At 38.5% G+C, this 24,865-nt stretch overlaps 1 protein-coding gene across 3 annotated transcripts in view; it reads left to right on the top strand.

The window, feature by feature from the left end:
- GADL1 (glutamate decarboxylase like 1) overlaps positions 1-24,865 on the top strand; it is a 151,626-nt gene that overhangs the window by 100,089 nt on the left and 26,672 nt on the right. For all 3 annotated transcript variants that reach the window (XM_015596856.2, XM_025039184.1, XM_025039186.1), the window contains one exon: positions 2,160-2,249. In XM_015596856.2, coding sequence (XP_015452342.1) covers positions 2,160-2,249 — 90 coding nt within the window. The remainder of the gene's footprint in view (positions 1-2,159; positions 2,250-24,865) is intronic.

The following is a 24,865-nucleotide window of genomic DNA, read 5'->3' as shown; positions in this document are numbered from 1 at the left end:
TACCTTAAAACTTACTCAAGCAACTCACAGGGATGCCAGAGAAGCCATGCAAGGCAAGGTGCTTCACTGGCTACTCTCTCCTATGAAACCACCTGAGGGGAGTGTACTAGAAAAGGCCATTTATGGGCGCCCACCTGCTGCTAGTCTGCCATGAAGCCACGCAAAGAGCAGGTGTTGAGGGAAGCTGTCAGGGTGGCCACTGGCTGCTGGTCACCAATGCTGCTGAAAAGAACTACGCACACTTCAGGAGGTTCATAATGTGGGCACACCGAAACCAGGAAGATACCTTTTCCCTCTCGGAGTCTCTCTAGCACCCTCTGCTGATAAAGTCTAAGATTGGACCCGACGGCAAGGAGAAATATTTATAGAGTCCACCTCCATCATTGCCAGACACAGAGAAAGGGTGGCTTTGTAGCTGAGAGGTGAGAAATTGATAACTGAAATAAATGGTATCTGGAAAAACATCTTTGTTAATATAAAGACATGAATTCTTAGAACTTAGTGACAGACAATAAGTATACTTTTCTTCTACTTTCTAATAAACCACAGTTATTTTATTTTAAAAGATTTTACATTAAATTACTAAAGAATTTTGAAGGCCAGTAAACTCTAGAGATAACAAATCAATTATAAGTCAGAACTCCAAGTATAAATTGTATAGATTTGTAAAGACTATTGTTGTCTCGTGATTAATATTTGTGGAAGTTGAGTCAAATTACATAGTACTCCATTTTGAACTACTCTATATTTTGAAGATTTGTAGACTTTTTTCTTTGTCAAATCCAGTAAGCATGTTACAGGTTTCAAAGGTGAAAGCATGAACAGAACAAGAACTTACCTTGTTGAGCTGGGAATATTTCTGGACATTTGTTTGTGATTGAAAATCCACTAAAATCAGAACTCTAAATAGTACCAGTTTTGATTTTAAGATATGAGATGGTAGCTATTTCTTCTTTCTGAAATACTTTGAAGCTTTATACTAATACTGAAGCATAACTCTGATAGTTACTGAGAACTATTATAACATTGGTTATTGCCTACACAATGTGTTTGTGGTGGAAAAATAAAAGTCATTTGAAATACTGTCCATGCTAAGAATTAGACAAGGAAGGTGCTGATTGGTGGACATGACTCATAATCTTTACTAAACACGATTCTGTGTGTGTAATTTGTAAAGCCTTAACGTAATGTCCCAAAACATCTGGTCATCAAGTACAAGTCTTGTGATTGCCTTTGGCATGCCTTATTTTTTTGTCCAGTGAGGACGAAGGGTGTGGTGGAGAAAGGTTTTGTCTATGTGACAATGGCTGGACTAAAGGCTATTCTGGAATGTTATCCAATGTTTAACCAAATCACGTCTGATAGAAACGCAGATTACTGGAGGAGATGACTGGGTTGCGACCACTTTAGATCAGAGTTCCCCACACATAGACCATGCACTACCCACTGCCGAATAGCCTGAGATACTTCTTAAAATGCCAGTTCTTCAGACTTTTCTCTGATGAACTTGGCCAAACTCTGGGCATTCCAAGCACAAAGATAGAAAATCCCCATTCTGGGCTTTTAGCTGGTTCACGTCCTTACTGATGTTTAAAACTTGTGATCTAGGGGTCAGGTGATGCTTTTTTTTCCCCCTCGCCAGAGTAGAACTGGCTAGAGTCATGGCAGGGCTGGTTAAGTGAAACCCAATTATGTCATATGTTATCAACTCACAGATAATCAGGGATTTTTGCATGTCACGTGAGCAGGTAATAGAAGACAACTTTGGCTATCATTATTGGAAGGATATGAGTATAAGAAATAATTTTAGGATTAAGATTGAAGTTGAAGAACCAAGGCCTCTCTGGGCATGTGTGTATCAGGCTCTGAGTATCAGAACTGGGTGGAGTCAGCTTCAAACTTTATTATATTTATTCTTGATCTTGTGCTCATCCCTTATCTAGAGGGAAGCACCCTCTAGGTGCACCTGATTGAGAAGAAAAATTCCCAATAGGCTGTTATCAGAAGTAAGGCAGAATGGATGTCTATGCTATCAGATTCTGATTTGTTATCAACATAATACAGACATGATAACTCAAAAAAACTAGCAAAGAGTTTAATTGCATTCTAAAATCAACCTTAGGTTTATAAAACAACTTTCAAATTTTCTTAATCTTCAGCCTGAATATGCCAATATTTGTTTTTGGTACATTCCGCCGAGCCTCAGAGAGATGGAAGAAGGACCTGAGTTCTGGGAAAAACTTAACTTGGTAAGTAATAAGTAAATTGTATTTTTCCTTTCAATGAAATAGAGTGAATGCCATTGCCTATTGATCCTGTTAATGATTCTGTACTCACAAGAACTTCTTGAAGAACTAGAGAGGTGGCTCTTAGTTTATTAAATCTGTCATGCCAAAAAAGTTGTAAACATTATTTAACAAGTTGATATACTTGACATACACGAATTCAAGATAATTGCGCCATTTGTAAAATAATAGAATTTATTAGAAATTCTAATTCACAGCACACCTCAGAAAGTGTGATCTGGTAATAGGACACACGATTAAAGTTACATGATGAACTGTTTCTTCTTTCAGCTATGCTAGTGCATGTCTGTGACTATTTGCATCACCTCGGCTGGAGATAATGTGAAAAGTCTAAATCTGGTACTCTTGTGAGTGTGAGGCCTTTTGTTCTTTCCACCAACAGAGGCCTTGCATCTTATGCCCAAGGGGCTTATGTGATAAAAAAGAAGAGATGCCAGCAATGGCTTGCAACTGATCATTGAATAAAATCTGCTTGAACGTGTCTTCACACACATCTGGTGCAAATTGACAATGCAGAGTGAAGGGGAGCCCCGGGCTCTAGGGACTCTTGTGTTTCACCTGCATCTCCCCTAGCATGGCACTGCTGGTCAAATCCTGCCTCTAACCCGGACCCCTAGGCGCTATGAAGTCTCATGATCCTACTCGCCTGCTGCATGGACATAGTGTATATTGAAGTGAACTAGTGGGAATCCCCTTGAGGATTTTGTGGCCATGACATATAGAGTGAGCGTTCACAGCAGTTGGTACCAAGTTAGGTAATCCTCTATCCCTTGTGCCTTCCCTCTCAAGCACAGCTAGATCTGTGACTCTGGTTAGTAAAAGCTCTCACTTGCAGCCCCCTCCCTACCCTCAACAGGGGAAATCAATGACAGTTTTAACAGCTTTAACAGGCAATAGCCCTTCTACTTGCCCTTTGGAAGAAAAGGAAAAACTTCCCAGTCAGGCAAGCGACAAACATTTACCGAGTGCTCACTGTGCAGTGCGCTGGGGATAAAAACATCAAACAGACTCAGTCCCTGCCCTTAAGAAGCTTGGGTTTGGGGGAGAAATGAGTAAAGAGACAATCATAAGATCACTAGCAGGTACTTAGATGTAGATAAACCTTGTTTGCAGTGAAAGCAGAGGGAAAGGATATCTACCCCAATGTGTGACACTAGAGCTGAGCCTTCAACAATAAGTAGGGAACAAAGACATGGATTCCAGGAAGAATGACGTTATAATGACTCAGTCTTAAGAGAGGAGGGTGTGATTCAGAGACCACAGGGGTACAAAGGAACAGCAGTAGGAGGTGAGATGAGAGTAGCAGGCAGAGGGTAGGGCATGGGCACCTAGTCTTCCAAGACAAGGAGCTTGGAATTTGTGCCTAATGAGGAGGAAGAGGGATCCGTTAAGCTTTAGCCACTTATACCCTCACCTGCAGCATCTCCTTTTAACTTCAGGTCGTTTTCTGTTTATTTATGGCTCATGAAGCCTTCTGCACTGTAGCGTGATACACAGTCAATATAGAAATATTCTGCTTTTGTCAAACCTGAGATCGGGCAGCAGAGGTGGGGGAGAGGGATGGTGTTATCTGTGCCTTTGCAGAGACAAGCCCTCCGTTACCCCCCTGGGGCTTAGTTAACACAGCTCTTGGGATTCGTCTGGCACTGTTGCCACACACTGTGAATGGGACAGTGCTAAAGAATACATTTCAGGTGGTAAGTAACCCATGAAAGAAACAAGAGCTGGACAATGTGAGAATTTAATGGTGAGGTTTCTAGGGACATTTTCCACTTTGATGGAATGCAACTGACTTTTTAAAATTTTTTTGGTGGGATGGGTGAATATTGCTTAGAGTCGATAAGGAAATGGTTGCCATTTTTCTCACATTTCAATTGTTAAGAAAAGCAACCAAGAATGTGATAACTTGTGTTTTACTGACTTGGTACTAATGTACAGACACGGATCCAGATAACTAAATAGTCCTATTGTGTTTGGAGATATTTTTGGTTCACTCTTCCATTATTTAAAGAAATATTTATGTTACTTATTATCAGAAAATTCAAAATTGATGATGGATATAGAAACTAAAATCAGATAATTTGGTATATAATACACTTTTATTCTTAACCGAAAATTGAATATAAATCAGGACACTCTCTTCTATCCCCAGTATATGCCAGCTTTGGCTCTCTCACGGTTAAGATCCATGATTCTCTGTCCCTTCATTTTGGAATTGTTTTTCTGCTATTTACAACCATGTTTCCTTTGTCTAGTCTAATATCACTCTATTTTAGTTGTTGTGGTTGCTTCTGGTTAGTAAACATGTACACTGCAGACAAATTATCATTGGTTCTCAGGTTCTTAGTTCCTTTTATTCTCTCTTTGTGGAGGTGCGTGTGCATAAACTTGGCAAAGAAAGGAGGCATATATATCTATTGTTGATCTATGTGGTTTTATGCTTACTGTAGTATGAGAAAGCAATATATGATTCATAACCTGGAATGCACTTAAACACACTTGAAATTTATTTGGGGGTTATCTAGGATGAAGGATCACAAACAAACAAATAAACCAAATAAGGCTTTGCCGCTTAGATTCAGCCAAGTGTCAGGTTGAGCTGTCAGATTTCAGAATCAGTGGGGTGATAAGTCTTCCCTTTGACAGTAGGAGAGGAGAGGGATTATTTGGTAATGACTCTGGAGTTTGAGAGTGTGGAAGTGTGTGTGTGCTTATAAATGTATTTGTACATGTGTGAGACTGTTTTTGAGAATACAATCACTCTGCAGTCTAATAACACTATGACAGTCACTCTGTGACACTATATTCAATCACTGGGTTCCAAGGACTTCTCTTTTTAAGATGTCGTTTATAAAATGCTCTTCTTTCTGATTCTTCGAGGCATTGGGATTCTAGGTCTTCATTAGTTCCCTGCCCAGATTGAGGTTACCTATTTTCTGGTCTCTGCCTCCTGCCAAGTCTTTTTCCCATTTACTTTTTTTACTTTCTGCGCATTCATACCTTCAGCTCTGCTTTATCATGTCACTCTCCTGCTGGAAGCTTCTGAGTAGCTTCCTGTTCTCTGCAGCAGCAGTTTTCAACCTTAGAGACCCAATCACCACTGTTTAGAATAAATATTGTTAATGTTTCCTTTACTTTCACAAAATGAAAACAGTAGAAACTATTACCTACCCACATGTCATTTAGTAAAAGGCAATAGAAGGCCTCACATGTAATAAGAAGCAAAAATAACTTAGTTTATAATAAAGACATGTATTTCATTACATGCTTGGGTGTGACAATTAGAAGACATGAGGAAGTGATAAGATTCTCACACGTACTCTTAGAATCACAGTGAGTGTGAGCCATAAACAAATACAGACTGTTATAAGAAGGTGATCTTGATGATACGAATAACAGAAATAGTGTGATATTAGCAATGTGATTTTAAAAAGTGGTACACAACCCTTAGTAAAACGGTGAAGAAAACATTTTCTTCTTGGTGTACGTGGTAGCAGAAAACAGTATTTATTAAAAATGGGCACAATATTTTGCATTAGTATGTAGAATAGAGTTGGATTATGGGCTTGGATAATTGTAATCAGGCTTCTCACCTCATGCATTTCCAGTAGGACATTTGAAAGTACAAGACATGAGACAGTTCTTCATAGCTCAAGACTGCTCTGCACATTGCAGAGCTGCTAACATCTCTGGTCCCCACCTACTAAACATCAGTAGTGAAAACAAAAATATCTGCCCAAATTTCCAAATCTGCCCTTGGGAATGAGTGGTCCACAAGACCAAATTGAGGCCCATCTGCTTGACATCCAATGGCTTCCACGTCCTATCCTCAGATATTTTCAACTCAATCTATTGTGGCTTCCAATACTGAGACCCCTGCATGAGTAAACAGCCAGAGGAGTTTCACTAGTTTTCCTACTAGTTAGGAAACTGGTTAGGAACTAGGTAATAGATAGCTTTCACTAATCAAATTGGCAAATTACCATGGTTTTAATGTTAATGCCTAGTGTGGTGAGGACGGTGTGGAACTCATAATTACTAATGGGCACATACATTCGTACAAGACCAACTTTATAACACATATCAAATATTTGAAATTAGCACATATTTTCTTCCAGCTATTCCACTTATAGAAATGTGTCCTTTAGAAATAGTAACAGAATTATGGTGGCAGTAAAGTTACTTAGAAGTTTATAGCTATTATTTAAAATAATAAAAATTTTAAAAGAACCTAAATATTCAACTATAGGAAATAGGTAAATATTAGTATGCAGTTTTATGCAAACTTCTAGTGTATAGACAATTAAAATTCTGTTCCTAAATAACATACTCATAATTTATTATTTATTAAAGAGTTATAAGACAGCTGCTGTAGTTTGATAATTTTGAAAATTATATGCTTATATATAGATACTTAAACACAGATAAAGTATGTATGGTTAGATAAGGGATAGATAATAAGCACTAAAATAGAGAGAGAGTTATAGGTGATTTTTTCCTTTCTCTAGTAGTTCTCTGTAATTTCTTCATTTTCTACAATTAATATATATTGCTTTTGTGAAAATAGTAACAATAATAATAATAAACCACAGTATTGAGTAACTGACTTATAGAACCCATAGATTTACTTGAGTGCTTATCTAGCTAAAGGCTATGCAAGTTTTGACCACAAACTCCTAACAATTAAAAAAAATAATGCAGCATTCACCCCAATATGTGTTGATTGTTTTAAAATTATCAACATGTATCACTTTATATATCTATATCTATATCTATATCTATATCTATCTATCTATCTATCTATCTATCTATATAAAATCCACAAACTACATTTTTTAAAGGATGAATTAAAATTTTTTAACGGTTAGGAGATACTCTCATCTTTTCTTCTTATACCACAGGGGAAACTTTTGATTGGAGACCATGATTATACAATGTTCAATCAATTAATTAGTTTACAAACTATTTTCTCTCATGACTTATTCCCAGACATAATATATAATTTTTCTTCTTTTCCATCTCTCTCTTCTTACTAAAATCCCCCCACTATCTGCACTGCTTTTAAATTCAGAGGCATTTTCACTGGTGGTCTGTAGTGAGATCTTCAACAGGCTTCCCAGGACTCCCTGAAGCTTGCAGCATTTCGGTAGAGTTATACTTTGTTCTCTAAAGTGATTGCCTAAAATTAGTTAATGTGTGCTTGTTTCTTCTGACGCCTCACCCCAGTGATCAGATATGGAAGCCAAGGATGTTAGGGATTGACTGCAAAGATAAACTGAAAAGCACAAGACCCAGAGAATGTAATTGAAAGTTCCGTCAGTTTGTTTTGTCTCATCAACATTCTGAAGGAGATTTTCTCTTTTGTCGACATTTCATAAATAATTCTTCATTATGCCAAAAAAATTCACATTCTTAAAAGTAGTTAGCATGTCGTCTTTTTGTCCTCATGCATGGTCATTTCAACTTTTTTTATTTACTGACCTGTAGATTTGTGACTAATGTTAGTCATTTACAGCTTTATGATGACTCCTTTCTCCTTAGCAGTAGATGGGGACTAAATCTTAGAATCTACTTGGTGGGCTTGCTGTTTTATTGCTTACTTGGCATATAACTTGATATGGTATTGCAGATATCTTTAGAGAGAACGTAGTATTCTCCTTGGCATGTTTCTGATTGACAGCACTTGAATATGAGACTGCATAGACTGGATAGGGTGATGCGCTTCCGTGGGAGCCACACAGCGAAGACATCCACACGGACCACTTCCTGGGATTGTGACTGGGGCTTCGGTGCCTTCTGCTATGCTCCGTGTAATTCTGCCTTATGTATGTGCATGTGTGTGTGTGTGTGTGTGTGTGTGTTCACAAATGTGCATAAGAATTTATACGCATTTTGAGAGCTTCTGTCTATTTTTGAGGATTCTGATTCTAATTGTCTTTCCATTAGCGTTTGTGCCGTTGGTATATCCAATCACTCATTTTTAGATTGTGAACTAAAAACATGCGTTTCTTTAAAAGTGCAACAGTGTTTTGTTTTGTTTTTAATTTTCAAAGACGAGTTTCTTTTTTAACACTATGATATAGAACTTATGTTCTTCAAAAATTCTGTTTCCTAGTAGATATCACTCATCTTAAAGTTACACATTCTTTAAAATTTATATGTAAGGAAAATCTAGTATAGAAGTGCTTTTTAAATAAACTATTTCTGAATGTGACCTGAGAGGCTCTAATTCTGATAGTGGCTAGGATGCAGATTTAGAAAATTGCTTATTTAATGAATTTCCTGTTTCTTATAGATACTGTATTCTTTTTCCCCAAACTATGAAGACCTGAGATAAAATGCTGTTATTTTATGTATTCTCTCAGGTAGAGATGCTATTATCTACAATTTGTCAGATATACTACTATTTGTAATCAGTTTCTTCTTGTGTTGTTCTGCAGTTAAGGGTCCAGGAGCCACTTAGGTACGTCTCATAGAGGTATGGCTTTCTTCAGAAATCAGCTGGGAAATCTGGGGTGTCCCTTCTGCTGAGGACATGGAGTACTCTGAATGTTTTACGGCTTTTATGCTCATCTCTCTTACCTAGTTGTTTAGTTATAGTCTTTCTAAAGAGCTTTATTCCATTGGATTTATAAAGTTTCAACCAGCAAAATATTCCAACAACATTCTTATTGGATATGCATACACAATGTAGAAGTTCATGACTTTCCCTTTGTAGTAAACAATACCTTTCAACACATAAGAATGAAATTTTTAAATCATTGTTGTTGATTAATTAAATTTATTTATATTGCTTTTTGTTTTTTAAACTTTAGTTTCAGATGCATAGAGAGGGATTTTCATGGATAGTAACTTGAACTCCCTAGGAAAGCCAGACCAGTACAGATGTCCTTGTTAAAAATTATTTTTTCTTTCCTTTATTTTTCTTTCCTACGTTTAATGGTCTCCCCTCTCTTGTTTTTGTTGGGCTTTTCTGATTTACCGTGGAAGAAGTTCTGAGCTTGGCCTATCTGTCAAAATTAAAATTGAGCAAAATGAAGCCGGGTGTCTCTGTAGCTTGAGGCCGAGCACATAGGCCTGAGGTCAGGACAACACTAGTTCTGAAAGAGGAACATCCATGCGTGTGGCTCCCCTCAGCTCACTTACACCAGTATACACTTGTTCACTGGCGACTGGCTGATTCATTGGGAACCGTGGATACTAGCAATGGAGAATGGGGCCAAAGAACAACTGCATTTCGCAATATCTGTATTTCACAAATATATTTTTGTACCTTAGGTTTAGTGTTCAGCACATAAGGATTAGTCTACTCAGCTCTAAGCCAGGAGTACAACTGGCCTTGTCTCTAACACTTGCTGATTACATTTAAATATTCCAGTTTCTTTAGTCTCTACTCAAATCTTAAAGCCTTCTGAAATAATTCCAAATTTCCAGATATGTCAGGGTGAGCACTGAGGAAAGGCAGAAGTTTAATTAGTCTTTATGAAACACTTACCCCTGTGTCCTAAGTAATTTTATTTAGTTTACTCAGAGGTTGAAAACCCAAATACCTATAGACGTTACATCAGTGAAGGAAGTAGACTGGGCATAATACGTTTGGGAGTGATGGGGACTCTGAAAAACTAGAGAGCAGTGGCCCCAACCAAAGGGAGCAGCCCCTGCTTAGCTCTAATGAGGACTGCCATGTGGGAATGCAGGTCCGGGGTGGCAGGCCTTCTTATTTTTTAAGAGATGCTCGATAGACAGATTTGAGCACACATTTGTCAGTGAGATCTGGCCTTCAGGCTTTTGGTTTGCAAGTCTTACCTAAATTTATCAGTCCACGGTTATCTGTTTCTGTACCTGTATCACTGGAAGTTCTTTGGGGTGAGGGTGTGTCCCTTATTTGTCTTTGTCCTTCCATGGCAGCCAATCTGATGGTCATTCCCTGGCCGATCGTCAGCTTTGAGGGATGCCCAAGTTCTGGCTCATCTGACAGAAAAAATCAAAACTCACTATCACATGCTGCCAGACTTATAAACAGAAGTTTTAAGCACTGTCATCTTACGGTAAACGTGACAGTACAGTTAAAGCAGGTGGGTTTACTCTGTTCTTATGTTTTCTCCTTTCCACATCCTGAGGACTAGACAGGGACTCTGGGCTCCAGGTCTCTCTTAAGCATGTTTCTTGAAGACATCTGTCTTCCCAGGTTTTCTGAAAGCCTCAGCTGGCCAGTGATGAGACTCATATAGGAAGGCAAGGAGTTTGAAAGCAGAGAGGCAGGCACAGGAGGCACATGGAGAGAGGAGCAGAAAGAGGAGCAGGAGGCCAGAGTTCCACAGGGAGGGATGATGCCCAGCCTCCCTTCTTCGAGTACCCTAAGGAGGTTCGTGTGTGTGTGTGTGTGTGTGTGTGTGTGTGTGTGTGTGTGTGTGTTCCAGCTGTTGGAATCTGCCCATTCTTAACAGATAAGGACTTCGTAGTAACAGCATATCAAGAGATCCTGTTGGTTCAGGTCATGAGTGTATCATATATTGGACCTACAAGTTAGCACTGGCTAAGACTCCCAGAACCTCTGCAGGACCTTTAGGGCTATGCGAGCTATGGCAATGACTGAGCTTGACTTTTAACCTGGCCTAGAAGAGACAGTGGCTTGAAGTTAGATTTAATTGTATTCAAAGGATATTAGGTAATTTTACTTTCTTGGACACTTGAGTTTATGGAGCAAAGTTCATACCCATAACACAGCCACTAAGGAAATGCTCTGGAAGTAATATTCATTGCTGCAAAACAAAGAATGGACCCAGTGTTGAAGGAAAAGACTTTTTTTTTTTTTTGGTCCGGTATCTTTGAAGTCCTTTTGCCAGTACCAACCCTGCCCCCTGGTGGCACTTCTGCTCGCTTTTCCTTTCCTAGCTGGGAAGTGACACGTTACTGCTGACGGAATCAACGCTGTTATGCGATGTTACAGAATTACAGCATCTCTGGAGTCAGGGCTTCCAGGAAAGACTCGCCTCGCCGGAGTAAGAAATTCCCAAAGGAACAAACTGACCCTAGTCTTCACTCCCAGCGAGTTTCTCTTTCTCCTTCTTCGTCTTTACTCCAGAGGGAGGCACGTTCCTCATCTCCGTGTTCATCTTTGAGTGTCCTGCCTGAGACCTCATTGTCCCTGCAGCCTCATCGCCTTCTTCCCTCTCCGTCCCTTCCCTCCGACCCTCTCCGCTTTTCTCCTTTTCTCTCTCTCTCCTTTTCACGTTTTCATTTTTTTCCCCCTCTCATATATTGCTCCCCTCAAATGATATACACACTTAGGCTCTGACAACCTTAAAAGAAGTATTTCATTATTTTCTCTTAATATTGCTTCACCTCAAGCCACCTCTGTCTCTATCGTCATCCCTTTGGATTAAACTTCTTAAAGGAAAAGCTTAAAACATCTTACCCTATTAAATAGTCTGCTTCACGGCTTATGAAACCATTCCTTTAATTTTGGGCGCTCATGTTGTTTCCAGTATTTTGCCATTAAAAACAATAACAGATAAACATCTCACGCTCACATCCACTTTTGCTTTTATTATTTCCAGAAGATAAAATGCTTGATATGTAACTGCTGATTATGAAAATTAATGCGGTTTTGAGCCTGACCCTGGCTATGTATTGTGACCCAGATTTTTAAGAAGGCTGTATCTGTTTATGATGCTACCAGTAAAGAATGAGTACACGTTTCCATTCAACTGTGGCAATATTGGGTGTTGCCAGTTTGGGGAGAAATGTTATTTAGAAAGGTGAAGAATCTTAGGTTTGCTTTATTTTTATTGTATTAATTTTTGGTGGGCTGAACAGTTTTTTATTTTTTTCTCTACTGATTATGCTTCTCTGTGTATTCATCTTTTTTTCCATATCTTACATAGTTATATTTTGAGGCCTATTTTTCTTATAATTTTGAATGAGAATATATATATATATACACACACACACACACACACACACACACACACACACACACACACATATATATATAGTTTTGAGTTTTAAAGCCTTGTCAATTGGAATGCAAATATTGCTCTCAGTATAATGTCCTTTTTATTTTAGTCTTGCTGTTTTCACTGTACAGAAGTTTTAAATTTTTTATGTATTCAAATCTGTCAGTCTTTTCCTTCATGATTTATTCCACTGCTTCAAAGCCGAAGTTACTGTTCTTTCACAAATCTGATAAATATTCTATTCCATCTCCTGCTGGTTTTCTGTCATTTAATATTTTGTATTTAACTCCTTAATCCATGTAGAGGTTATTCTTATATACAGTATAAAAATATAGATCATACCTGATCAGTTCCCCAAATTATTATCCAATTATTCTAATTTGATTTATTAAATAATTCTTTCTAACACTTTTTATTATGGGAAGCTTGTGTTATCATGTGTTACATTTTTTACAACATTTTATTCTATTTCTGGATTTTCCAATCTGTTCTATTGATCTGTGTTTCTGTTTTTGTGCCAAGAACAAAGGTTTTAAATAATACTGGTTTATAATTGATTCTCAAAGCTGCTAAAACTCTACCCTCCTGATTCTTTTTAAAAACAGCACTCCTTAATATTATATCTAAAATTTTTCATATGTATTTTAGAACTTTTTTTTTTTTTAAATTAAAAGGCATTTGGTTAAGATATTTATTGTAGTTCAGATCACTGGGTCTAGAAGCTAACTAAATGATGGCTTTGCTGCTCATTGGCCATGTAACCATGAACAAGTTGTTTAAACTACCTTTGCCTCTTTAAAAACAGCACTCCTTAATATTATATCTAAAATTTTTCATATGTATTTTAGAACTTTTTTTTTTTTTAAATTAAAAGGCATTTGGTTAAGATATTTATTGTAGTTCAGATCACTGGGTCTAGAAGCTAACTAAATGATGGCTTTGCTGCTCATTGGCCATGTAACCATGAACAAGTTGTTTAAACTACCTTTGCCTCTTTTTTTTTTTTTTTTTAATCAATAACATGAGGATAATAAAAAGTACCTACCTTAAGGGCTATCTTAACCCTTTAAGATAGGGATTAAACAGCATAATCCAGGTACAGTGTCTGACACAGAGTATGTGCTCATTAAACATTAATTTTCATTATTATTAATCCTGTTAACCCATGCTTGAAGGACTATATGAGCCCCAGATGTCTTTTTCATGCCTTATTGTGTTTGTCCCCTTACAAATAATCGTAGACACTATTATAATAATAAACTTTCTAAAATACAACCCTGATCATGTCACTCCGTGTTTCCCTTTGTCCCAAGGGAAAGCGTCCGTAATCATTCAGGGACCGCAGTGATCCAGTATCAGCCTTCTTGCTCGGTCTCCTGCTTATCCTCTTCATGTCCCCTGCAGTCTAGCCAGCTGAGCCACTTGCTCCTGTCTTTACTTGGAAAGCCGGCCTACCACTGTCTTTTCAAACACATCGCTTGACAGAAAAATTTAGATCCAAATCTTGGATTCATCACTTCTTTGTGGTGTATCACTTGGAAAGTGCCTTACCACCCCACGCCTCCATTCCCTCATCTACAAAATCACAGTAATAATGATATGTTATGGCTGTGCACAGGTTCAGTGAGATAGTACATGTACGCCATTTTACACAGTGCTAAGTAGGACAGGGTACATAATTTGTAGAGTCCAGTGGAAAATAAAAATCTGGAGCTCCTTTTTCAGAAGTTATCAAGAATTTGACAGTGACAGCAGAGCATTAAAACAAGCATGTGCCCTTCTAAGTGTGGGCCCTCGAAGCCAGCCCCGGTGCTCGGTGTTTAATAACGGAGACGAATGTCAGTCTTCTTACCACCTCGCATTTTCTCACGCTGCTCCCTTTGACTCTGGTGTCTTGCTCCTATGTTCTTCCACCTCTGCATTCTTTACAGCTTACCTCACATGCAATTTCCTCTTCGACGCCTCAGAGATATTTACTTCTTTCCTCCTATGAAGGAATATGTCTATGAACCAGTCTTCTCTAAGCCGCATATGGCTTTCAACCTAGTTTACAGGGAATTCTTGTGTCTGACTCCACCTTAAAATTGGGCTGTTGACTCCTCAGTTTGCCCAGGAAGCATTTTCTGATACTCGAGTATAAGTACCCTGTTTTGGCATTTATCATAAGACAGCAACATTTGGGGGAGAGAGGGGTGGAAAAGCTACTGGCAAGCAGGGAAGAGAGGATCAGACAATGTGAATTACCCATAGGAGGAAATAGCTGATGAATTTCAGCACAAAGATGATACATTGGAAAACCCCTGTTATCAACAAAGATACACCCGTTTGCATTAATGATACTGTTGATGGAATGGGAGATGGAGAAAGTGGGGCAGTGTGTCCCACTGCGGTTAGCCATATTGAATCTTTGATATTTCATTTTGCATTGGGCCCCGGCTAGCACAGAGCCCAATGCAAAATGAAAAGGCAGAGACCCTTGTTCCAAAAGGATCAAGAATTTCAAGACAGTGATAGCAGAGCATGGGACAAAACATGCAGCTCTTCTCAGCTCAGAGTCCTGTGCACCAGAACAGATTTCATACTCATGAAGCCAGCGCTGACTCTGTACTGAGTGTTTAATAATGAGAGTGGTTCTTAGTATTCTTACATCTGCATTTTCTCACATTGCTACTATTACACGGTAGATGTGTAATAAATGTTTGCTGAACTAATGTGTTACCCCTTCGGGTGACTGAGTTATATGCTTATAAGGATTTCCTAGAGATATAGCTATTCTTAACCTTCTTTGCCTGTTAACTCACCCATAGAAGTTTTACAAAATATGACTGCTACTTATACTGAGAGTGTGATTGGGTTGGTCTGGAGTGAAACGCATCTGGCTTCTGATACACATCCTGTTTTGATATGCAGGAAGGATGTTCTGTTGGCCAATTGTCATCAGTTCAGAATGAAGAAAAAAATTAAAATGTCAAAGTGTATAATTCTGACTGCAGATGGCTAAACCTCTCTTGGTTTTAGTTCAGATTTTTTTCTACTATCTATCTCTGAAACATGCTCTGCTTCTTATGAAAGTGTCCCCCTATTGAGGATATCCTAGAAATGATAGCACCTCACTGTTAGGTTTTACCCCAATTGGTGTATGGGTGCATGCTCTATGGTGGGTATAGTGTCGAATAAGTGTTGCAATATGATTTTTCGGCTTAACGCTGGTCCAGTAAAGTCATTTTCCCTCTGCCCATCCCCATCCCCACCATACGAACCTCTGAAAATCTCATTCTAGTCCCCTTTTATATCACTCTGGTCTGCTAAGCATTGATATTTTCAAATGGATGAAGTTTGGTCTAGACTCAAAAATTTAGGGGTTAAAGAATGAGGGTCACTACAGAGTCAGGAAGGAATTTTACTCAATTTCCATTTGCACAAAAAAAAACTTGACTGGAGCAAGAACTAAAATATACCATGCAGTAAAAATAAACGTATAAAACCCCAGATTCTGCAGTTAATGGAATGTGAAAATATGAGTGTGCCCCTGACCAGTGGGTGCTTGGAAGAAGCCTTAACCACTTGTTTTGTCAGTAAACCTCACAGAAACTTGGTAAACATAGCCATCATTCATTCCTAGAATTCATCAAATAAATATTCTCTGAGTCATTTTTAACTCTGCAACTTGGTAAGGTGCTCTGATAAGCTCTATCTGCTTCTCCCTGGGGGCTTTGCTCAGAATTCTCATCACTATCCATTACAGAACATCTGTTAATAGTACACAATGAGATAGAAATTCAGCCAGATTTGGAAGATAGCTAGAATCTTATAAAACAATTAATAAAGCATACACTATGAGATTTACACCCAGGATCTCTTTGGAGGTTCTTTGTTAAATGCCTGTATAAAAACTGATAGTGTGGTATTCTTTTTGAATGGAAAAAGAAATCTAGCTGCAGAATTTTTATGGTCTCTGTTCTGCATGATAAATTTTAATCCCTGTTTTACTAGTCTGGGTTAATACTGCTTACATTTTTATTAGGCATTGATTTTTTAATAGGACAACACAAGATACCAGCCTTTAATTTTGATAGTGGGAATGGCTTCTGTTTCCATATGTCCCTTCTCCCCCGCCCAAATCTTCACTGATTCCCACAACTCTTTTTTTTTTTTTTAATATAGGTGAGTCTCCACTTTAAGTCCATCACCACTCTGCCTTTAATTCAAAAAAAAAAAAGAAAAAAAAAAAAGAAAAATATGTATAGTAAAAATCCTGAAAATCGAGAACACGTTCCAGGGCAAAGTCGCATTACCAAAGTCACTCCTTGATTTACAAAATTATTCCAAATAGTATTCCTTTACATACAAACTGCCACAAACCTTATCAAAACCACATATAATTCACTTGCAAGGTGTTTGGCAGTTACTAAATTTGTAGTTTGGTTTGGTGAGAGAAAGTTAACTATTAATATTAAGGTTTTTGAATCTATGGCTGTGCTACCCTGCACAAGCCCAATCCCGTCTGATCTCAGAAGCTAAGCAGAGTCGAGCCTGGTTAATACTTGGATGGGAAACCACCTAGGAAGAACAGGTGCTGTAGGCATAAAAAATAAAAAAATAAAGGATTGTAAGCTGACAAGTTCCTTGCAATCTGTGAGGCCAACCAAGGGTTGCCTCGCCTAAAAAAAAAAAAAAAATAGTTAAGATTTTTTGAGTATGGATGACCTGGGAGATGGTCAGTAAAAGAGAGAAGAAACAGAAGACTAAGTTTGAAGCAATTGCTGGCCGTGGCTTTGGGAGTACCACGTGACAACTATTATGAAGAGTACCTATTGGAGACAGTCTGTTGGCAGCTAGAACTCTGTGGCTATGACCTAAGGAAAATTTGGGGACTGGGGATAGAGTTTGGAAGCTTTCCACAGAGAGTGATACAAGTCCCTGAAAATGATACTTAAAGGAGAGAAGAAGACGTAAGGAACAGGAGCAAAATTCTTGTGTAACATTTATTGATACGGCACAAGGAAAGTGAAAAGGGCAAGTAAAGTCAGAAAGTAGCTAGAGCCCTGCCAATGTATGGAAATGAAGGAGATGGGTCTCAAGGAGGAAGATGGGAGTGAAGGGAAGGGGGTGTGAGAGGGAAGTATTAAACTTCATAAAAGATGCGCCTTGTCTTTCTAATGCATCCAACCTTTGAAAGGGAGAATTTCCTTTTTTGCCTCTCTAGGAACATGATTTATTGCTAAAATAATACTGTGTAACAACCAACCACAAAATCTCAGTGATGCAAAAACAATGGCATTTATTGCTCATGCATCTGCAGATGAGCAGAGGAAGAGGGAAATGCTGGATGGCTAATTTAGGCTGGACTCAGCCGGGAGTGGCTCTGCTCCATGACTCCGTCATCCTCTTCCTTGGAGCAGTGGACTCTCTGGGGCATGTTTTTATGGCAATGACAGAGACCCAAGAGCACAAGCCCAGCTGCATGAGAGCATTTCAAGAGTCTCTCTGTCATATGTCTGCTGACATATTATTGGCCAAAGCAAATCACATAACTGAACCCGACATTAAAAGATGGTGGAGATTATACTCCTCTCCAAATCAAGCCATCTAGGCAAAATCAATATCAATGGAGCAAGGAAGTCTATTACTCCCATGGAAATGAGGAGGTGAGAATAAATATTTCTGAAGAGTTACCTAATCTACCACAAACAAAGGTGGTTACTTTTAAAACTAGCACTTTAGGCATAATTTAACAAGATATAGAACATAGAATAATAAAGCCTAGTGATAATTCAAAATCAGTCATTCGCCTGCCATGGTGTTACTGTGGGAACCTGTCTCACTTTGATTCAGCATAAGTTTTGTGCCCAGTGCAGTGTGAAGCACCACGGGGAAAATCAAGGATGAAAATGACATACTGTGCTCTATCAATTATCTTTCAATTCGAAGAAGTAACAGACATATTGAAAAGTTACCGTAATGAAAAGTCAGGTGTCACAAAAATTAAGGGCAGGAACAAAGTAGCATGGATACAGAAAGGAGTCCAAGAAGAATTCCTCTCCTAAGTGATTGCTTAAGGATCAACTGCAGCAAACAGAATATACTCTGGCTAATTTAAGAAGAAAGGGATTTATAGAGAAGTAAAGACTTGCATAAACATTGGAGGTCTAAAAAGACAGCTGTTTCAAAGCTGTGCCCCAGGACTGGGCTGTTTCAAAGCTGTACCCCAGGACAGGGAGCTGCTGCTCCTGCTCTAGTCTGCAGTGAGCTGTTGAATTGTGAATCTTCCACAAGAAATGCCACCACTAAAATCAGTTGACTCCAGTGTAATCTGCTCGGCAAAAGTGGATCCTGTCATTATGCCTCTTCTCTCACTGAAGTCAGTTATGAAATTATGGCTTATACAAGTGCTTCTTATTGGCCGTCAATCACATCAGACACCTTAGCTGCAAGGGAGTCTTGGAAATGTATAAGGCTCTGTAGTATAAAAAGGGACTTTATTTAGAAAGAGATTGGATTGATCTCTAGGGCTAAATCAATCTCTAAATTTTCTAAAGGAAGCTCAGGGAAGACTTCATGGAGAGGGTGGCATTTGTACCAGGTCTTATAAAGTGCTACCTTATGGCAAGGATGGTGTAGAATTCTGTTTCTGAAAGTATTTTATAAATTGTAAAGCAAGAAACAAGGATAAAGAACACTTGCTTTATGTACATACAATGGAGTCCTCCTGAATGGGGTCACCATGGAGATCTTTTTCTCAGTGTTGAGAATCTAGGCATAGTTTTAACTTTCTTCCTCCACCAAATCTGTATGTTCGTGGAAGGCCGTACTTATTTTTCTGTAACATTTTTGAGCATTTGCTATATTATCTTAGACTGTGCTAAGCCCACTACATATATAGTCTCATTTAGTTCTCTTCCTGTAGTAGATTCTGTTATTACCCTCAGAAGGGGTAAGTTGCTTGCCCAACATCTCATGTTAGTTAGTTGTTAGTTAGTTAGTTACTTACTTACTTACTTAGTGCCCGTATTTATTTTTCTGTAACATTTTTGAGCATTTGCTATATTATCTTAGACTGTGCTAAGCCCACTACATATATAGTCTCATTTAGTTCTCTTCCTGTAGTAGATTCTGTTATTACCCTCAGAAGGGGTAAGTTGCTTGCCCAACATCTCATGTTAGTTATTAGTTAGTTAGTTAGTTACTTACTTACTTACTTAGTGGCAGAGCCAGTCTGATCCTGAAGTTCTTAAGCCCAGGCACTATGGTTCTTGATAAAGGGAAGTGAAGAAAAGGGATGAAAGGCAAAGTGTAGGTGATCTGACGAAGGGCAGAGCTGGGAGAGGCTGCAAAGAGTGGCCTGAAGAAACCTCTTCAGATCAGCAGAGACTCTGCAGGAAGCTGGACCAAGCACTGCCAAGTGAAGGGATTCACTTGGAAAGATGAAACATTTGGTTCATGAAACTGACAATACTTGGTATATTGTACCATGTTGTATAAGCGTTAATTTCAAAAGCAAAGATTATTGGGTGGAGCCAAATCTTGAGGTTCAAGTGGTTGTGCAGAGAGTTCTTTGGTATCACCCAGGCTTAGTTTTGCTCTTGGCTCTGCTAATAACTAGCTATGAGACTTTGGGGATAAGTTATTATATCTTGCCAGGCCACATCTATAAAATGGGTTTAATGGAATTGCTGAGAAGACAAATTTGAGATAATGAATGAACACTATGGTGCTCAGTCCCTATTAAAGTCCTTAATAAACATTATCTGTAGTCATTGTTGATAGGTACCTGGCCTTCTCATCTTAAGCTCAGATGTTTTTCTCAGTTTTTGCTGGTCTATTGGTAGTTTGAGCAGCTTTGCTGCTGGTGTTTTTTGATAATAAAGAAGAAAGAGGAAGGGCTGGGTATCCAGAAGGTATAGTATAAAAAGAGAATCCTTTAAGCAAGGGACAGGATATATTTGTAGGAGTTGAACAATTCCTTCAAGTTCTCATAACTTTGTGAATCTGATCTATGAGAAATATTTGAATGGCTGGAGTTCTAGGCCCTCATCCTGTGCTTATGCATACTCTGTGGAAGAGGTTAGGCCATGGGAAATAAACGAAATGCAAACAAAGCAGAAATAAAGGGAAACATTTATCCATGGGCCAGTAATTATTCTCAGAATATTCACTAATGGTATTACATTAGTCTTGGCTATTTGTGGCCAGAGCTCTGTGAGCCAAAACATACTTGGTTATAAAGAAGACTTTGATGGGTTACCTTTTTGTTTCTTTTTAAATTATCTCTCCACTTTCCATGCACATTTTCCTGAGCATTTACGGTTTTTATAGGCTTCTGATGCTCTAGCTTCTGATGTATTGTCTTTTCTACTTTCGCTAACTAATCCCTCCCTAGTTTCCTGTATCAGCTGATTTTTAAATGTTAGACTGGGTAGGTTGATTTCAGAAGCTATATTTAAAAGGAGGCCTGCCTGCATATTTGGCTCTTTATTGAGGCAGCATACTTACAGAAGGATTCGAAAGGATGTAGGGGGCCATTTCTTATTTTCTTTTTAGATCACATCTTGGAAGCAGAAGCGCAGCTGTTCACATGGCCTTCTGTGAACTTAGAACAGTCGCTCTGCTGAGATCAGAAGCTCTCACCCTTAGCCCTGAGGTCAGCCAGGAACTGTGGCTTTGACCACCCTGGCAATGCTGAGGAAGCTGGAGGGAAATGCTGAAACAGTTGTCATCGATTCTCAGGACTCACACGTTTTCTGATCATGTTCCTAAGGACTCTCAGGCAGCTATGGGAACACCTCATTTTATAGTATGTCATTTTATTGTGCTTCATAGGTATTGCATTTTTTTTTTTTTTTTTTTTTGAAGGTTTGTGGCAACCCTGAATTGAGCAAGTCTCTGAGTGCCATTTTTCCACCAGGCTCAGGTAATGGTTAGCATTTTTTTATCAATAAAGCATTTTTTAATTTAATCTGTATATGTTGTTTTTTTAGACCTGATGCTATTGCACACTTAAAAGATTACAGTATAGTTTAAAGATAACTTTATGTGCACTGAGAAAATAAAAATTTTGTGTGATTCCCTTTATTGTGATACTGACTTTATTGTGGTCATCTGGAACTGAACCCACAAGACCTCTGAGGGGTACCTGTATACTACTGTATCAGTTAGCTATTGCTACATAACAAACCACCCCAAATCACTGGTTTCAAATAGTAAGCTTTTATTACTCCTCATGAATTTACAGATCATCTGGGTGGTTCTACTGGTCTTGGCTGAGCTTCCTCTTACACCTGCAGTCAGCTATGTTTCAGGTAGGCAGCTCTGCTGATTATGAGTGTGTTCGCTGCTATACACTGGACTAGGATAGTCTCAGCTGGAGCATCTGAGCTCTCCTCCAAATGATCTCTAATCCTCCATCAAACCATTCTGGGCTCTTTCTCCTGGCAGCGGTAAGGTTTCAAGAAAGCAAATGGAAGTTTGCAAGACTTCTTGAGGCGTTGGCTCAGAACTAACATAGCATCATGTCTGCCATTTTTTATACACCAGAGAAAGTTGCAAAAAAACAGTCCGCTTGGGTAGAGGTGTGGTAGAGGACTAGACTCTCCCTCTTGATGGGAGGAGGAATGTCAAAGTCACATTGCATTCAATAGTACAGGGATAGAAAATAAGTAATATATTTGCATACATTCTACCACAACACTTTCTTTACAACTTTATACATTACAAAGTGTTTTATGGCCTGACAAGTGTTTCCACATCCACAGTCTTACCTTACTTGCCTAAGAATCCAAGAAGCTCAATTTTTATTTCTTCTCAAATGCACAAGAGATGGTTTTAACAAAAGAAAAGGAAAATAAATCAGTGCCCTGCAGAGTTGCCCCCTCATCACACAGTTAAGATTCATTTTTAGAAAAACGTGTTGGGTAATTACATCTTTACATGTGCCAGTTTATCTCTTGAAACATAGTAAACATCACACTGCTTAATTTGCTATGTCAACCACAGCATTTAAAAAACTGGAGTTCTCAGGCAGTTGGGATTTTATGTCTGCAGTATAATTTCACAGGCAGGGTTTTTTTTTCCCTTCTAATTTTGTATTCTTGGCTTATTTACAATCAAACATCTTCTACTCCATGAAGCTTAAATATTTAGCCATTGAGATAATACACTCTTTATCATCGTCAGCTGAGCTGTAGAAGCTGGACGCCATGTTCTTGGTGCTCTCTGGCTCTTGCAGGTTCAGAGTTTGTCATTGGCATTCTCCAGGGGTCACTCTTGTCCATATTCCTGTAGGTCTTAGTTTTTATAATGCTTATCATCGTGGCTGAATATACTCTCAAAGTGTAGCTACAACATACTCCATTTTTCTTTCCTGAAGTAATTTGTCACATAATATTACTTGATAACTTTTATTTTATCAGTTGGACAAAATTATAGTTTGCTCCCCAAAAGGCTTGCACGTCTTGATAAAAATAGTAGACTTCCTGACTCTTATGCTATACTGGATTCGTAGCCCATGGATAAAGAAAAAAAGGATAGAGTCGTACTTCAAATGCAAACCCATATACCTCTGTTTCTCTTTTTATTAAAAGGGATTTTACTCATCTGGAGGCCACATATCAATCAGATGCTTTTTTGCAGGAGCCCGTGTGTCACTACTTGAATTTATCACTTGAAGTTGGAAGATAGAAAATAACATTGGTGAGGCAAGTGGCCCTCAGCTGCAACCTGAGGAAATTCTCTGGATGGCCATGACTTTTAGTATGTTCCTATGGAATACTGATGTCATTTTAAACAATTGCTTTCTCTTCTCTGATTAGTTAAGAATGCAATTACATTTTTTTGCAGGGCCCACTAACATTAAGGTACTGAGTGAAGGATCTTATAAGTGTATTAAAATGTACAAAGAAACAGCCTGTTTTCTTGCAATTTATGAATTAGGCAAAGCGTACATAGGAACATATATCCTTATAGGTTTAGTAGTTTCGAAGCAAATGAGATTTTCATTGTTTTGTTTTTTTATGGTAGTCTATATTTGGGCTACTAGATTCACTTTGGTTTCCTCAAATTATTACCCAAACGTCAGCTGGAACCTCCTGTAAGCCTCATGCCACAGGTAAACATGGGGTTAAGAGGATGGATTTAAGTTCTGCTCAGGAGAAGGGCTAACAAGTTATTTTTTAAGGCTGTTGGTCTTTGTTCTGTTTGATGAACTCAGTGGTGGGTGGGGAAAAGGGTTTCTCATTAATTGCTCTTCTATAAGAAACCATCCTTCCTTAACAGCAGTAATTTGATTTCTTTTAGGATTGAAAAAAATGACTACCTGAGAGAGTATTATACTCTGTTTTCCCTAAAAATTAAAATTAAGAAAATATAAAAATAAACAATAAGTAAAACCCCCAGTTAACCAAGATAAATAAGCAAAATGCACATCGTATACAAACCTGTCCCTTGTGTTTGTAAAGATGTATTTGGAACTTGGAAAACTGCTTTTGAGGACTTCTGAATCAAAGGAATAAAAGTCAGAGAAAAAAAATGCTATTATGTATGTAGCATCTAATGTAAATTGCAGCTGTCTCCACTCACCCAATCTGAAGGCAATTTCCTTCCACTCACATGAAATCATGGGCGGGGCTTTGGAGTGTGGTTAATATTTTACAGGGTTACTTAACAGATTGAGATCACAGAGGCCGTAAATCACTGTTTCACCAATAAGGGAAAACATTGCATTTGTCTCTTGTCAGTGACAGCTGTTTTTAAAGAGAAGTTGGTTTAAGAAGATACCTATTGTGACTTCGTTTAAGAATCTGAATATACTTAAAATTGAATAGTTAAATATATACAGATGATGAGGTGTTATAAACTGGTGAGAATGAAGGTTCTCGGTTCTCACCCGAGTTCAAGGCCCTACTGGTTTGCTGTCCTCTAGTTATACTAGTTTCCATCTACCTTTTTTAGCACTTATTTTTTGAGACTTTATGAAAGAGTTATTCTATTAACTTAAATAGAGCAAACACTAATCTCCCAACATTCAGATTGTTTTGACATGTCATTAACATCTCACAACGAATCTTTGGGCACCAACACTTTCTAGAAACCCATAAATGAACTAAGAGATGGAGGAAGTTTCTTCTAGAACATTTGTGCCCTTCTGCTACTGTCATCCTCTGTGGAGGACGTTTGAGGAGAAGAGGTTAATAGGGAAAGGACGGGGAGAGAGTCACTTATAACTTCTTGAGACTGGATCTCTGAGTGGTTCTGGTGGCTTAAAGAACCAAATAGTGGCTCATATCCTCATCTCTCTGGCTATCATAAATTCACAGTAACTATAGTCATTTTAGGTGTAGGGCATTATCTAAAAGCTGAGGCCGAATGTGGCACAGACGCCACTGTTGGTCCCATCGTCTTGTACCATAAATGTCTACATTTCCATGCAAAGCACCCCGTTTATGGGTTTTGTGCTTACACTGCACTCTGTAACTGTCAGATAGGCAGAAGTAAGCCCTACCATCTCGGAATGAAAGAAAGTTGAACTCTGTCTCATGCCAGCCTGGACTAGTACTCAGTTCGTGAATATGGCCTCTGTTAAGTTTAAAAGACCAAAAAGTTGTT

The sequence above is a fragment of the Pteropus alecto genome, unplaced genomic scaffold (genome assembly GCF_000325575.1).
Source record: "Pteropus alecto unplaced genomic scaffold, ASM32557v1 scaffold10, whole genome shotgun sequence".
Taxonomy (NCBI): Eukaryota; Metazoa; Chordata; class Mammalia; order Chiroptera; family Pteropodidae; genus Pteropus; species Pteropus alecto.
This window is presented reverse-complemented; position numbering and strand designations above follow the sequence as displayed.